Source organism: Hypomesus nipponensis, chromosome 23 (assembly GCF_054491055.1).
Source record: "Hypomesus nipponensis isolate SF chromosome 23, ASM5449105v1, whole genome shotgun sequence".
NCBI lineage: Eukaryota > Metazoa > Chordata > Actinopteri > Osmeriformes > Osmeridae > Hypomesus > Hypomesus nipponensis.
In genome coordinates this window covers 6,935,171-6,947,830 of record NC_140383.1, presented here as the reverse complement: position 1 = coordinate 6,947,830, position 12,660 = coordinate 6,935,171, and the positions used below count along the sequence as shown (strand labels likewise).

The following is a 12,660-nucleotide window of genomic DNA, read 5'->3' as shown; positions in this document are numbered from 1 at the left end:
GCTATTAATCAGAACGTTGCCGGTTCGATTCCGGCTGTGGCAATTGACGTTGTGTCCTTGGGAAAGGCACTTCACCCTACTTGCCTCGGGGGAATGTCCCTTTACTTACTGTAAGTCGCTCTGGATAAGAGTGTCTGCTCAAAATTGTAAAAAAAATAATTTGTTTTTATATTTTATTAATGTTGCTGACGCTTAATTATGCTAACATTAAGTGCAGCTGGTAGGCTTCATTAAATGCGTTGTTTCAACAGCTTTTGTAGTGTATTCGCCAACGAACGGAGTGCAACAACAAAACAAGACAACAAGTATTTTCAGGTGCAATGAAGATAATAATCTGCTAAACAATAATGGAAAAATCTAACAATGTAGGCTAGCTATTACAAAATCACGTCGCCAGTACATTATAATTCAGCATATTGCAATTTCCTACTTATCAGAAGGCATAATTACATGTTTTATAATCACTCTGCTGGCAAGATCAATACTCTCCATAACTTTATTTAACTACAAATTCCAAAACAAGCGGTCTCTATTAAGCATAGACGTTTTTGTCATTCCGTCTTTGTGATTAAATTATGCCGTACTAACAAATCTGTAACAATAAAAACGTATCTTAATCAGGTAGGCTAAACATAACTGTCTACTGTACATAGCTTCTATTGGGGAATTTTGCAAACAAATAAGAATTGCACACAAGCTTGATGTTACTAGTTTGAGCTCTTATCAGCTGCTAGAGAAGTTCTGGGAGAAATGGTGTCTAGGGTCCTTGATTGCTTACTGTTTTTCACAAAGATATTACTACAGATAAATGACCTTCAAGCCAGCACAGTTGATCACTACAAGCTTGCTACTGTAATAGCCTTCACCATTGTGGAAGAAAAAGTCCATTGACTATCTTTCACAACAACTTCCTCTGTGTCGCAGCATACAAATATTATATGGCGTACAAGATAACACAAACAATTTCTTTTTTTTTTCAATAAATTGATGAAATAGTTCATAATTAACCAGAGACCGTTATGCTTCTGTATCTGAAATGATAATACATGCGAGCACAATAGAGCAGCCTCGCAGGAGACTCCCCAGAGCCGTGCCTGTGTCACAACCTCACTCCAGGGGCTTCTTCCTCATATCCATGTAGGTTGAATTGCTTTCAGGGTTTCCTCCCCTTCTCTGAAATACACATGCATCTCCTGTGTCATTCTTTTCAAACTTACAAACTTTGTTTGATTCTAAGTGAAATCAGCTGAAGCTGTATTTTATACGACAGAGAAATAAATACAACTATAGATAGTTTGGTGATGTATCGAAACCTTTGAGGTGCAGTCATTGATGGATCTTACCTTGGTTTGATTTTGCTGTGGGAAGAATCAAACACAAAACATTGTAGATTGTTATGATGATTGAAAGGACTACTGATACAAATGACAATTTGCTTCATATCTGTAACGATGTTTCTGTCAGCTCTTTTTACTCATGTCAAATTATGACCTAAATGTTAAATGGAAAAGTTCAAAGCTCTATGGTCATGTGGGTTGGTGAATCATCATCCCAGATATTGATAACGGAAAACCAAAGATTATTGTGAGCTAGAGCAGATACTGTAGATAGTGATACAAAATGATCATTTAGACAGATAAACTGCATTTACACATTCTTACAAGTAATAAATTCACTCTGTACATCTGTACTCTACAGATTAGGGATATGTTATCCTTCTTACAGCCTTGCGTATGAGCCTACATGCCTACCGAGTTCATCTACAGACAGAATGTTGAATTCTACGCTGTCAAGCATTCACTATATTCGGTTTGTATGTCATTGTATTCAGTCAGTTGTATTGTTGTAGTGTGAGACAGACCTTTAGTTTGACGTAGACAGACGTTATAACGAGGCTGTGGAGAAGAAGCAAGGCAGATAGTCCAATCAGCAGCCATGAGATAATGTTAAGGTCTGGACAGTGGAGAGGGTCTGGGGTGGAACACCCAGAGACTTCGGTTATATTCCTCAGGAATGGAGATGTGGACACATCTATGTTTTAATGATAAAACATAAAACAATGTAATCTACAATGCCACACTAACACAATCGTAGTACTGTAATATACAGTATGGTCAACATCTTGCTAACTCTGAAGCAACAACACACAGTCCCCAAGACTGATGAATGCTGAGCCAAAATCCATCTGGCAGATGTCCTACTGACCTTGGAGTAGTTTGGTGGGAGATCCCTTTTTGGTTATAATCGGAATTTTCGTTAGGTTGGAGAACTCACACTCATAACGCCGTCCTATGTCACTTGGATCCACATGGTATACTATACATTTGTACCGGTTACTTTCCAGGGGTAGCATGGTGCAGTTTAGATCGGATTTCCCTGTCTGACAGACGATTTCACTCTTTGCAGAAGGATTTTCAGGAAGGGGGATTTTGTTCAGTCTGACATCCATTTTTGAGGGGACTGTTTTTGTGTGCTCACAAATGATTGAGAAAGTGCCATCTGGATTTACGGTCTGATTGGCTGGCTGGAAAACCTCGAAAGCTGGGATAGGAATAAAAAAGCTTCAGTTAGATTAATGGGCAATTATATAACTTGTGTTGATTAAAACCACATCATCTCACGTTAAAGAGGCTTGTTGAATCTGGTAAGGGCAGTTTTACAAAAAATCTTTAGTAGTTTTTTTTTGTTTTTTTTACCCAAAACAGTATTTACAATGTTTTGGGATTTTATATTATGCATGTCTCATTTGTACAAAATTTGATTATCAAGGTTTCTAAATGAATGGTATGTAGCTGATGTAAAATTTATGAAAGATCTCACCATCACAGATGCAAAGAAGAAGGACCACGAAGACTGTGGTGATGAGTTGAACTCTCATTTCTCTAACTCATGGTTTCATGACAGCTGCTTGGCATTGTGAACACAAAGGAGAATCCTGAATCATAAACCCTTCAATCCATCCTATCACAGTGCTTCAATGCAACTGCTTGCCTCTCATTGGACAGGTACAGACGTGAAGTAGGTTAGTTACTCTTTTGGTTTGAGGACTAGATTAAAAAAAAGTATTTTTTTCCTGTGATGAGCTACTATCAAAAGAATCATCCACAGTTTATTTAATTTTTGAAATATTAGATTTTATGATTATTTTCTAGAATGAATTAAATGACGTGTAGTATGTAGAGTAGAAAAGGAAGTTTTCTATAGATTTTTATTATTTGATTGAGGAATCTACAGACACCTGAGTTAGGTAACTGTCTAACAATGCAATTTCTTGCTAAGAAAGTTCCCCCTTTTCTGAATGGACCAAATGTTTTTAATAAGTAGTTATAAGCAGCCATGTCAATCCCACATCCTGTTGTTTCAAAATGTTTCTGTGAAGTTGAACCTCAAACCTTGTCAGCATGAGTGAGGTGCTGTCTGAGAGGTTTAATTTGATTGGCTCCCTAGAGCTTTGCTTCCTGTTTTTTCAGAGTTTTTCTGAAGATCGGTGTGAGGAGACATGCTGACTGAGTTATTTTCAGCCTTAGATATATTTACATTCTCATAGTTCAACCTTAGATGTTCACAAAACCATGATTTCAAGTCATGTCACCTGCAATAGTAAAATAAACCTAGTATCCATCACCAAAAAGGTGTAAAAAGAACAAACAAGCATTCTTCACAACCACATGAGGCTGCTTACTGGGTGAACTGATGAGAAAAATAAAACTCTCGGATAAGTGAGAAGAATCACAGATTGTAGTCTAAAAAGGAATTTAGCACATTTTGGTGTGATTCGGCGGCATGTTAAAGTTAAGTATAATTAAAATACTGCCCCTTAGCAGTCATGGTATCCCCATGGTATACCCATTCTTTAGTGCTGATGAGACACTGACCACTTACAGAATGACAAGGTTGAGAGGTTAACAAGAAGGAGAGGATCTTCTCTCTGGACAAGACCAAGCATAAACTCCCTGCCATTATTCTGCTGGAGACCACAAGTGACGTCATGACACGGCTTGCATTCGTTTTGACACTGGGTCTGTGTACTCTCATTTAGGGGATGGTTGGAGGTTGAATTGAAGAAAATTGGTCTCCACATTGGTCTCTCTAAAAATAAAAAAAGTTAATTAAAAAGCCTGCACTAAGATACACTAAAATGACAACAAGAGAGTAGGCTTCCTACTGGTTACACAAATGTTATTATACAGTACAGTATCTGATCCATTTTCCAATGTGTGTATTAATAATATTTTCTCTGGTATGTAGACAACAGCCATCAACCATTTCCTGCTACTTCCAGAAGGGTATCATGGTGGCAGGTTCAGCAGTTGAAAGAGGCAGAGATACAGATCAGGTGTCATTTCACCTTACTCAAACTTGACCTTAGTCAAACTGAAAAATGTTGATTGTGAGATAATTGTACTGACATCATCATCATCTGTATTTCAATAAATATTTTGTGTTATACACTAAATTCAGGAAGTACACTAATTCACAATTAATTTTTAAAAATGTATAAGAGATAAGTACAGAGATATTAGCCTGGTCCTAACCAGACCCTCGTACATTACACTTGTACAGAGGGTCTGGGATCGCCTCATTGACAAACGTTAACTTCCTTGAAGTCCTCTGTTGAAGTTTAAAACTATTGGATCTGCCCAGAGCCACTCTGATTTGCCACAAACAATCGCAAGCGTTCGCCTTAGCCAACTCCTTCACCACTACTGTAACGGAGCTAGCTGCCGTAGCTGGAAAATCTAACTTTTCCCGAACCCCGTGGGGAGGAGGGCCACAACATCATGGCCACCAACAAAACTCAGCAAGGAATGTTCTTGCTCTGGCTTTAACCTATGGATATTCGGTAGCGTTGCCACAACCGCAGAATAGTTTTGCTCGCATGTTTCTCCGCCGCCATTACTGAACTACTCAAACTAGTGCACGACATTAACGTCATCGTTCTCAGCCACTCCCTCTGTTCGCTGATTGGACCTACAAAAAATATGTTTCTGAAAACCGACTTCAAAGTCAAGCTCCCAGACCTAATACAGAAGCAAAATCTAATTGAGTGGAAGCAGAGCCAGGCTACAGAGATATAACCCATTTCAGTGTCTGAACATTCAAGTTTGATTTTCATCAGGTTTATAAAAGTAATCCACAGTACATGTTATAATATGTTTACATGGTTGTATGGTACTCCAATCAGGGATGTGCTGACCTAAAATAGTTACCTTAAGTTACTATTTACTGTTTAACAATACATTTTGTTTAAAGGTATTACTGTTTTTCTCAATTGCAAACACACAAAAATGTTGTCCTCACTAAACTATGTTGCCAATTCCCAGCAGAAAGACCATGTTCCCCTGTCTAGAAACACTATTTGCCCTTTTTGACACATTTCTCTGGTCCATTCGCACTGTTTTGCAAATATCTATACACAACTCTCACATTTGACACAAGACACAATTGTCACCATATTGTCATTTTGGAAACACTGTCGCTCAATAATTAAACTAACTAAATTAAAACCAGCGCATTTCAAACACCTTTAACAAACAATTGTCCATGTGTCAGCACTAATGACCAAAAATACTCAATAAGCAATAAGGAGTTTGAAACTAATCAAAAACGAAACCTGTGTTTCGGACAGGTTTGATAAGTCATGCTGACAAGCATGATTGTTCAACAAGCAATTGCAGTACTCTACTGTTGAATGTTTGATTGGAAAATCATCCTGTAGGAAGGCCAATTGGGGTATTTGTCTGATTTCATGATTTACACTGAAATGATTTACATATCTGAAATTCAGGGTCACATTACAGTTATTGGTTCATGAACCTTTTTAGTGTTTTTAGTTCCTCTCAGAGGTGTGTAATGGAAATCAGAACATTTATTGTATTTGATAGTTTTTCTGTGTAATTTGAATGCAAAGTTTGGTTTCTACAACAGATATAAAGTTTTGACCACTTTTGGGTCGAAATGTCAAAGATTTGGTCAAAATTGTGGGAGTATCAAGATGTATGTCAAGGGTTTTAAGAAAACGTAGTGCACATTCAAGAAATTTGTGTTATCAATTTAGAAAAACTGTATCCAAAGTTTTACAATTCATTGTTTACTAGAATAGCCTGTTTGTTTGCCAAACTATGGCTTAAAACACTTAAAGCAACAAAAAAGTAACCCATATAGCAACATATTTTCTACATACAAAGTTTTGTCTACATCTAAATACATTCATTATAACAGAATTCATAATTATTATTATGACATTCATCGACACTGGGGTTTTCCTTCAAAAAGCCTTTGAGTGGGGGATCATGAGGGATTCATAGCATGACTACATCACATTCCCAGGTCTGGGGGCTGGAGTGGGTGATTGACCATGAGCCGTAGTGAACTCCCGGGGCTTGGTGTTCATGTAAACAGGCTGAGAACGTTTCTTCCTCTTTAGCTTTCTCTGTCAAAAATTTTAAAAAAATATCACGTCACATATATATATATATATATATATATATATATAAATAATATATTAAGTAATCATCAATTTATAGTTAATGAATGAATGATTAGATATACTGTACACCAGTACAACGTTTTTGAGGTAAGATTTGTGTCAGAACTCTGAAAACTTGAAAGACACTATTTGAAACTTTGATCCCTGCAAGGAAATCAAGGGCTGGGTTTAGGGACTGCGCTGACTCACCATGTAATAAACAGCTATTCCAGATACGACAATGCTGTAGAGAAACAAGGACCCGCATGCCACCATCAGAGACCAACCCAGAATGCTGAAACAATCTGTGGGTCTCTGCCAAGTTTGGTTGGTGTGTGGAGTTTGGTTGTTTAGCGGTGAATAACAACCCTCTGTGAACAGACATAACCCCACAACATTAATGGATACATTCAGGCCATACTTACTGGTACTAGTGCAGTGAGATCAGTTGCTCTGTAATTTATGTTTTAGGTGTGAGTATTTGTGTACCTTTCACATACAGAACTGTCCTCAGAGATTTTTCTCTGTACGGTGGAGGGTTATGTACCTCTACCTTACAAGTGTACAGGCCAGTCTGGTTCACTGTCACCAAGTAATGTCTGCTGTTCTGGTTAGCACCAATTAACTGGACCCATCCCTGAGATTCCTTCCAAGGCTTCCAGCTCCCATTCTTCCTGAGTTGTATGGAGTGCAGACGGAATTTATCCAAGTACAGCTGGTACAGTAGCTCTTCTCCAGTTATGGTAGGGCAGGGTATAGACATTTTGCTGTTGACAGTCGCATTCTGAAAGGCTACCAGAATTGACGATCATACTGTTAAGGGTTATGCAAATACAGTTTAGGTGACTGTGTGGAGGGAGGTCACATGCGGTCGGATCTAACGCTATCTGAGGCTAACATCACCCTGATCTTCATCATCATTGCAGTCCTGGAGAACATTGAGGATATTCATTTCCAACCCATGTTCCAACCCAACTCCATGTTCATGCCAACAACGTATATTTTTGGTTGGAAGAAAACACGTAACATGGCTACAGGTGAAATTCTGGCAGAAAACCTAGTTGAGTCGAGCAGCTCTGAGCAGCTCAATATATAGTTACAATAACATATTTGTTGTTGGTCCCTCAATTGAGTAGGACAGGAAGTCTTAAACCATGCTCCGGAAAACACAGTGTGTTAAATAGAAACATGGACATAGTGGGCAGTCAAAGAATGTATCTCAAAAAGGTTTTGCTGTTGATTGTCATTTTTGTTATTGAGGTTTAGGATGTAGAAAATAAAAGTAAGCTTACTATGGTGCACAATAACTTTACCCACCTTTTACCTAAATCTCTTGTAGGTTCGAAAATCATGAACCTAATATCTTGTGATGTATTGCTAAAACAAAGTAAAGTGTAAATCATTCTCCTTTTCAGAGCTGTTATTCTTTTACAAACTTTGAATGAACACCACAGTCGATCTCACCTATGTCCTCAGTAAATCCATCATCCATACAGATCCACAGCAGCAGTACCACTGTCCAAACACCCCCCATCTTGACCTCTCCTGTATGCAAATATCAAATTTGACCTGATTTTGTTGTATGAGCGAGATTTTTTAAGCAGGAACATCTGTCTGACAGTGTCAAACTCGAGAAAATGATTGTGGTAGGGTTGTGGGTGGGGTTGTGGATGAGGGGCAACTCTCAAAACGCAAGTGAAACTCTTGCAAATCCTTTTGTGAAAAAGGATGTCAAAGGTTGCTGAAATATAACTTTTAGTGAGTAATAGACGTTATCAACACAAGGTCCCAGACACTTCAACTATCTTGTTGTCTGTTTTGTTCCATTACATATTTGCATTGTGACTCATCTTTATTTTCACAAGACATAATTCCTGAATCTCAACCCACACCATGTGTCATGTGTGTCACGATGGCTGAAGAAGTTCCAGAGAATTGTAGCCGTGACAACCCGGGATGTTCTCTGGTATTGCTTCATGTATAGTGGGTGCCCAAAATCATATTTTACCTTCCAAGAGATGCACAGGAGTCTGAAACCTGAGATGTGGGGGCTGAAAATGGCTGTTGCAACAGAACTGAAAAACAAGTGAATAAAGTACGGAAGTTTACTGTATAAGTATGGAAAAGACAGAAAGAAAGAGAAAGAGAAGGAGAGAGAACGAGAGAGGTAGAGAGAAAGAAAGAGGTTGTGGTTGAGCAGAGACAAAGGAAGTGAGAACCACAGAAGCAGCAGCATTAGGTTTTGTCATTTATGTTTTCACCCCTGGAGTGTTTAATAACCTTACTTAAATTTGATGTGACTACCAGGTCATGTACCCTATTCAACAATACCCCAAACTCATTATTAGCCTACTTCTTACAACTTAAGAAAAGGATGGAAGTCAACTCTGCAAATAAATGTTTGACCCATTGTCATGAAAAAGAGAACAATGATTTGACCCCTTCTCTTCTTCCCAGCAAGGTGCTTCCTTTACAGATGATCTGAACTGGTTGTTTTTGCGCTGAACCTGGTTCAGAAAGCAGTGCAGAAAATCCTAAATGTGCATTATGAAATATTTCACTAGAGGGCAGAGTCTTTTTATGTGAAACTGGCAATCCAGAACGCCACCCTCTTGCCCTGTGCTATATACAGTTTGAAGTATATTCAACAAGGATATGATTTATACTGGGACTGTTGCCCCTAGAACACACACAGACAGCACAAGGCAGCAGGTTGGCTGCATGGAGACTGCATGGAGGAAGACTTGAAAACAGAACAGACCACGAGTAAACAACAGTTGTTAAAACTCTACATAAAATCATATTATTTAACAAAATACAAATAAATCATATGCTTGTAAGACATACTTGTGATAAAAGAAACACTGAATTTAGAGTACACAATCTGGCAAAACATTACGCCAAAGAGGACTAAAAGCAGCAATCCAAATGCCTACAGTTAATACGTGTAATTGGACACTTACAACACAAAGTGGTCTAGGACAAACTTAATGTCCAACACAGATAGCCCGACGGATTTGACTGCCTTCCAAATTGCAGTGTTTTGGCATGGTTGATTGATCGAGACTGATTGTAGGGCTGGACAGGAAACGGGATTCCATGGACGCGCAGGATCCGCGCTCCCGAGTGATTTTTACAGTATGGAGCTGGATGAAATCAGTGTGCCAGAATAGTTCCCAAGCAAAGGAGTCGGTAACAGCAGAGGACAACATTCTCTTGAGCAGACCGACTGAAACAGAGTGGCACAGTTCTACTGCCTTGTCATCAGGATCTGTTATATTATTTCTTCAATTCCCATCCCTGTTGTTGCGGTTTTTAGAAGGATCCTGTGGGGAAACAACTGGATTTCTGTCAGTGAGTAGCAGCTCCTCCTTGATGCAGTAAATGTTACATAGACTATAACGCATAACGCATTTCACAAGATTATATTTTCTTCTACAGTGTCTTACAGCAGCCGTTGGGTTTTACGTTATGTCTTCCCATTTGGAAAGACCACTGTATAGACGTAGCTCGGCGTGCATTGAGGTTTTTGTACCAAACGTTGAATGGCCCTGTAAATGCTTTTATAGTCTAAGAATAGGAAATACCATAATGTGCATGATTAGTTCAAATGAAACCTAATCATCCTGACGATGGGTGTGTATTGTATGTTTCCTGATATAATACCAAATATGCGCTGTATCCTACGCCGTAGGGAATGGACAGGGAAAAACCGCGGATGATTCCCGGCCTGAACAATTTACCGGGGAGAATGTGTCTAAATGAAAATTGTAACCGTAGCTTTACAGTTTCCTCACAAATAGTGAGCTGTAGAAATATATTATTTGTATGACTGTTTTTCACTCATTGAGATGTCGGCCACCAGTCTATTCTTAATTAAGATACACAATTGATGGTTCAAAGGCGTGGCGTGGCATTGATATGGGCGTGTTCTCATGCAAGCGTTTGATCTTGGTGTATTTGTGGGATTTCTGGGTCATCGCCACTGGTTGGTCAAAACGATCATCTTGAAACTGCAGCTACATTTTGTAAATGACCAGGAATTCATTTACCGAAGGAGCTAAATCCCGACACCTGTAATTCTGCATCATGCAGAATGATGATGATCTTGGCCTGCATGAGCTCGTGCATGCATGAGCTACAAGACATATTAGCCTACCTCCTTTAGTTAGATTTTTATCATTGATTAAATGTAAATCGTATAACATTTTAGATTAATTTGGCATGAGTTTGTCTTCTGCTGTTACTATCACAGCCAAAGTGTCAGCGATGCCCATGACTGCTCACTCTGTCGCCTGTTAAGTAAACTGGTTTCCAACGGTATAGGCTATCTTGTTTTTTAATCCTAGATATTCCTTTACGAACACATGGCAGTTGTAATGCGATAGGATTCAATAATCCCTAATCTGACAAATGGCTCTTTATTGGCTGAACTGTTAACATCCAGTAGAGACAGAGAGAGGGAGGCAGAGAAAGAATCTAGCAGCCACTTGCCATCCCTATGGAGTCTGCGACTGTGAGGCATGGCAGGCATCCACTTAAAGACCCAACTTCACCGACCAGGACACATACCAAAGACCCAAATTTGTGTCACGTTTGTCCCATTTGGTCTCATACAGATAACATAGATTAATTTCATGGAGAAATACCAAATGCACACCAAGTGGTGTGTCTGAAGTACATTACATCTTTACATTATTGGATCCTTATATTAATATTGGTATTAGTATGTGTAGGGGTGAAAAGAAGTGACTGTGTTCACCAAGACTGAGATGTGAGAATGACTCCCCCCCTCTCTCTTTTACTCATATCTCATATGTAATTTCTCTTTCTTTCTCTCTCTCTCCCGATGTCGCTTCCAAGTTCATGGAAAATAGAAAATCCTTCTTTCAGGAAATTCCTCGTTGTCTCCTGGGCAGGAGTAAGTGGGTGTGTAAATGCAGAGCAGATCTTGAAAAGTTATTAGTGCCTTTGAAGGGCTATTCTCATAATGTTGTTGGAAATCATTTGGTTTCTCAGGTTCGCGACATTGGCTGCAGTTTGCTTTGCACCTATTAGTTTCCCTGCTGTCACAATAAGCTCCCCTTATACTGTTGTACAAGGATAAAACTGCTAAAAGTCTCATTGAGGCTAAAACCCAACAGTACCTATCTTAGGTATAGAGTTAGGAGCGCATCACAGATTGAGACTAATGTCAGTATTGGGTCGAAAGCTACCACAACAGCAGTATATTGCAGGGTCAGTCTCACCAAACACAATAAGGACTCAAGTATTCAAGAATTCAAGATGGGAGCTGTGTAGATGGATGAATAATGGAGTGGCACAAAGATGCACAAATACAAGAGAGATCAAGCAATAGATGGACACACATCTCTGTCCCATGTAATGGCGGCGGCTGGTGCATACCAGGCCCTTGGTAGGTCCTTAGTCATGACAGAGCTACTGAAACGGCCTTACTCTTTCTAAGCAGCTTACCACCCAGACTACCTTGGCCTGGCACCGTTAACTTGCAGGCTACCAGGTGGCAGCTTGGGCCATACCTCACCCTTAAAAAGTCCTGGCCTCCCATTTATCTCATCAAATGAGGCTGATTGATGTTGAAGAGATGTAGATTGATGTCCTCTGGCTGTCTTCATGAGCATTTTAAGAGTGAATCTGCCTGCCAAATGGCACTCCCAGCTTGCACGTAGGCACACACACACACACACACTTCACCAACCGTCTCTGGAGGAGGGGATCCCTCTTTGAATTGCTCCTCCCAAGGTTTCTTCAATTTTTTCTTCCGTTGGGAGTTTTTCCTTGTCTTCCTTGAGGGTTTAGGTTGGTTGAGGGGCAGTTCTATGGGCGTATGTGAAGCCCTCTGTGACATGCTTGCGTGTAGAAAGGGCTATACAAATAAATTTGATTTGATTTGATTCAGCATTGAGCTCGAAATAGAGGTGATGAGGGTCATTAGCGTCCTCAGACTGCGTCGATGACCCCGGCCGGTGTATGAGAGGATGCATGAGCATGCAGATGTGTGGCAGTACCATGCGTACTCATGACTGTCTGCACACACAGGCCGTACAGATAGGAGGCTTTTACATAACAGACACATGAGGTAATCCTACACCAGCTTCCTGTCCCTTTCTCTTGTAAAGCGTTCTCTCTAACAGCGGGAAAACCAGTCAGGATAACACTGTAAATGTCCC

The 12,660-nt window shown here is 39.6% G+C and overlaps 2 protein-coding genes across 3 annotated transcripts in view; one reads left to right on the top strand and one right to left on the bottom strand.

The window, feature by feature from the left end:
• Positions 1-1,107: 1,107 nt before the first annotated feature.
• LOC146234012 (uncharacterized) lies at positions 1,108-2,909 on the bottom strand. Its single transcript, XM_084688473.1, has 5 exons — positions 2,821-2,909; positions 2,206-2,541; positions 1,862-2,031; positions 1,344-1,358; positions 1,108-1,173 (listed from the first exon to the last, which is right to left on the bottom strand). Exons 1-5 carry the CDS (start codon positions 2,876-2,878, stop codon positions 1,108-1,110), a joined length of 645 nt encoding a protein of 214 aa, XP_084544599.1. The 5' UTR covers positions 2,879-2,909.
• A 6,648-nt stretch (positions 2,910-9,557) lies between these two features.
• Positions 9,558-12,660, top strand: part of raph1a (Ras association (RalGDS/AF-6) and pleckstrin homology domains 1a) — a 46,470-nt gene continuing 43,367 nt past the window's right edge. Inside the window, exon 1 of one of the 2 annotated variants that reach the window (XM_084689386.1) lies at positions 9,558-9,823. In XM_084689386.1, coding sequence (XP_084545512.1) covers positions 9,569-9,823 — 255 coding nt within the window. In that variant the 5' untranslated portion in view covers positions 9,558-9,568. The remainder of the gene's footprint in view (positions 9,824-12,660) is intronic. The other variant, XM_084689387.1, reaches the window with a different exon arrangement.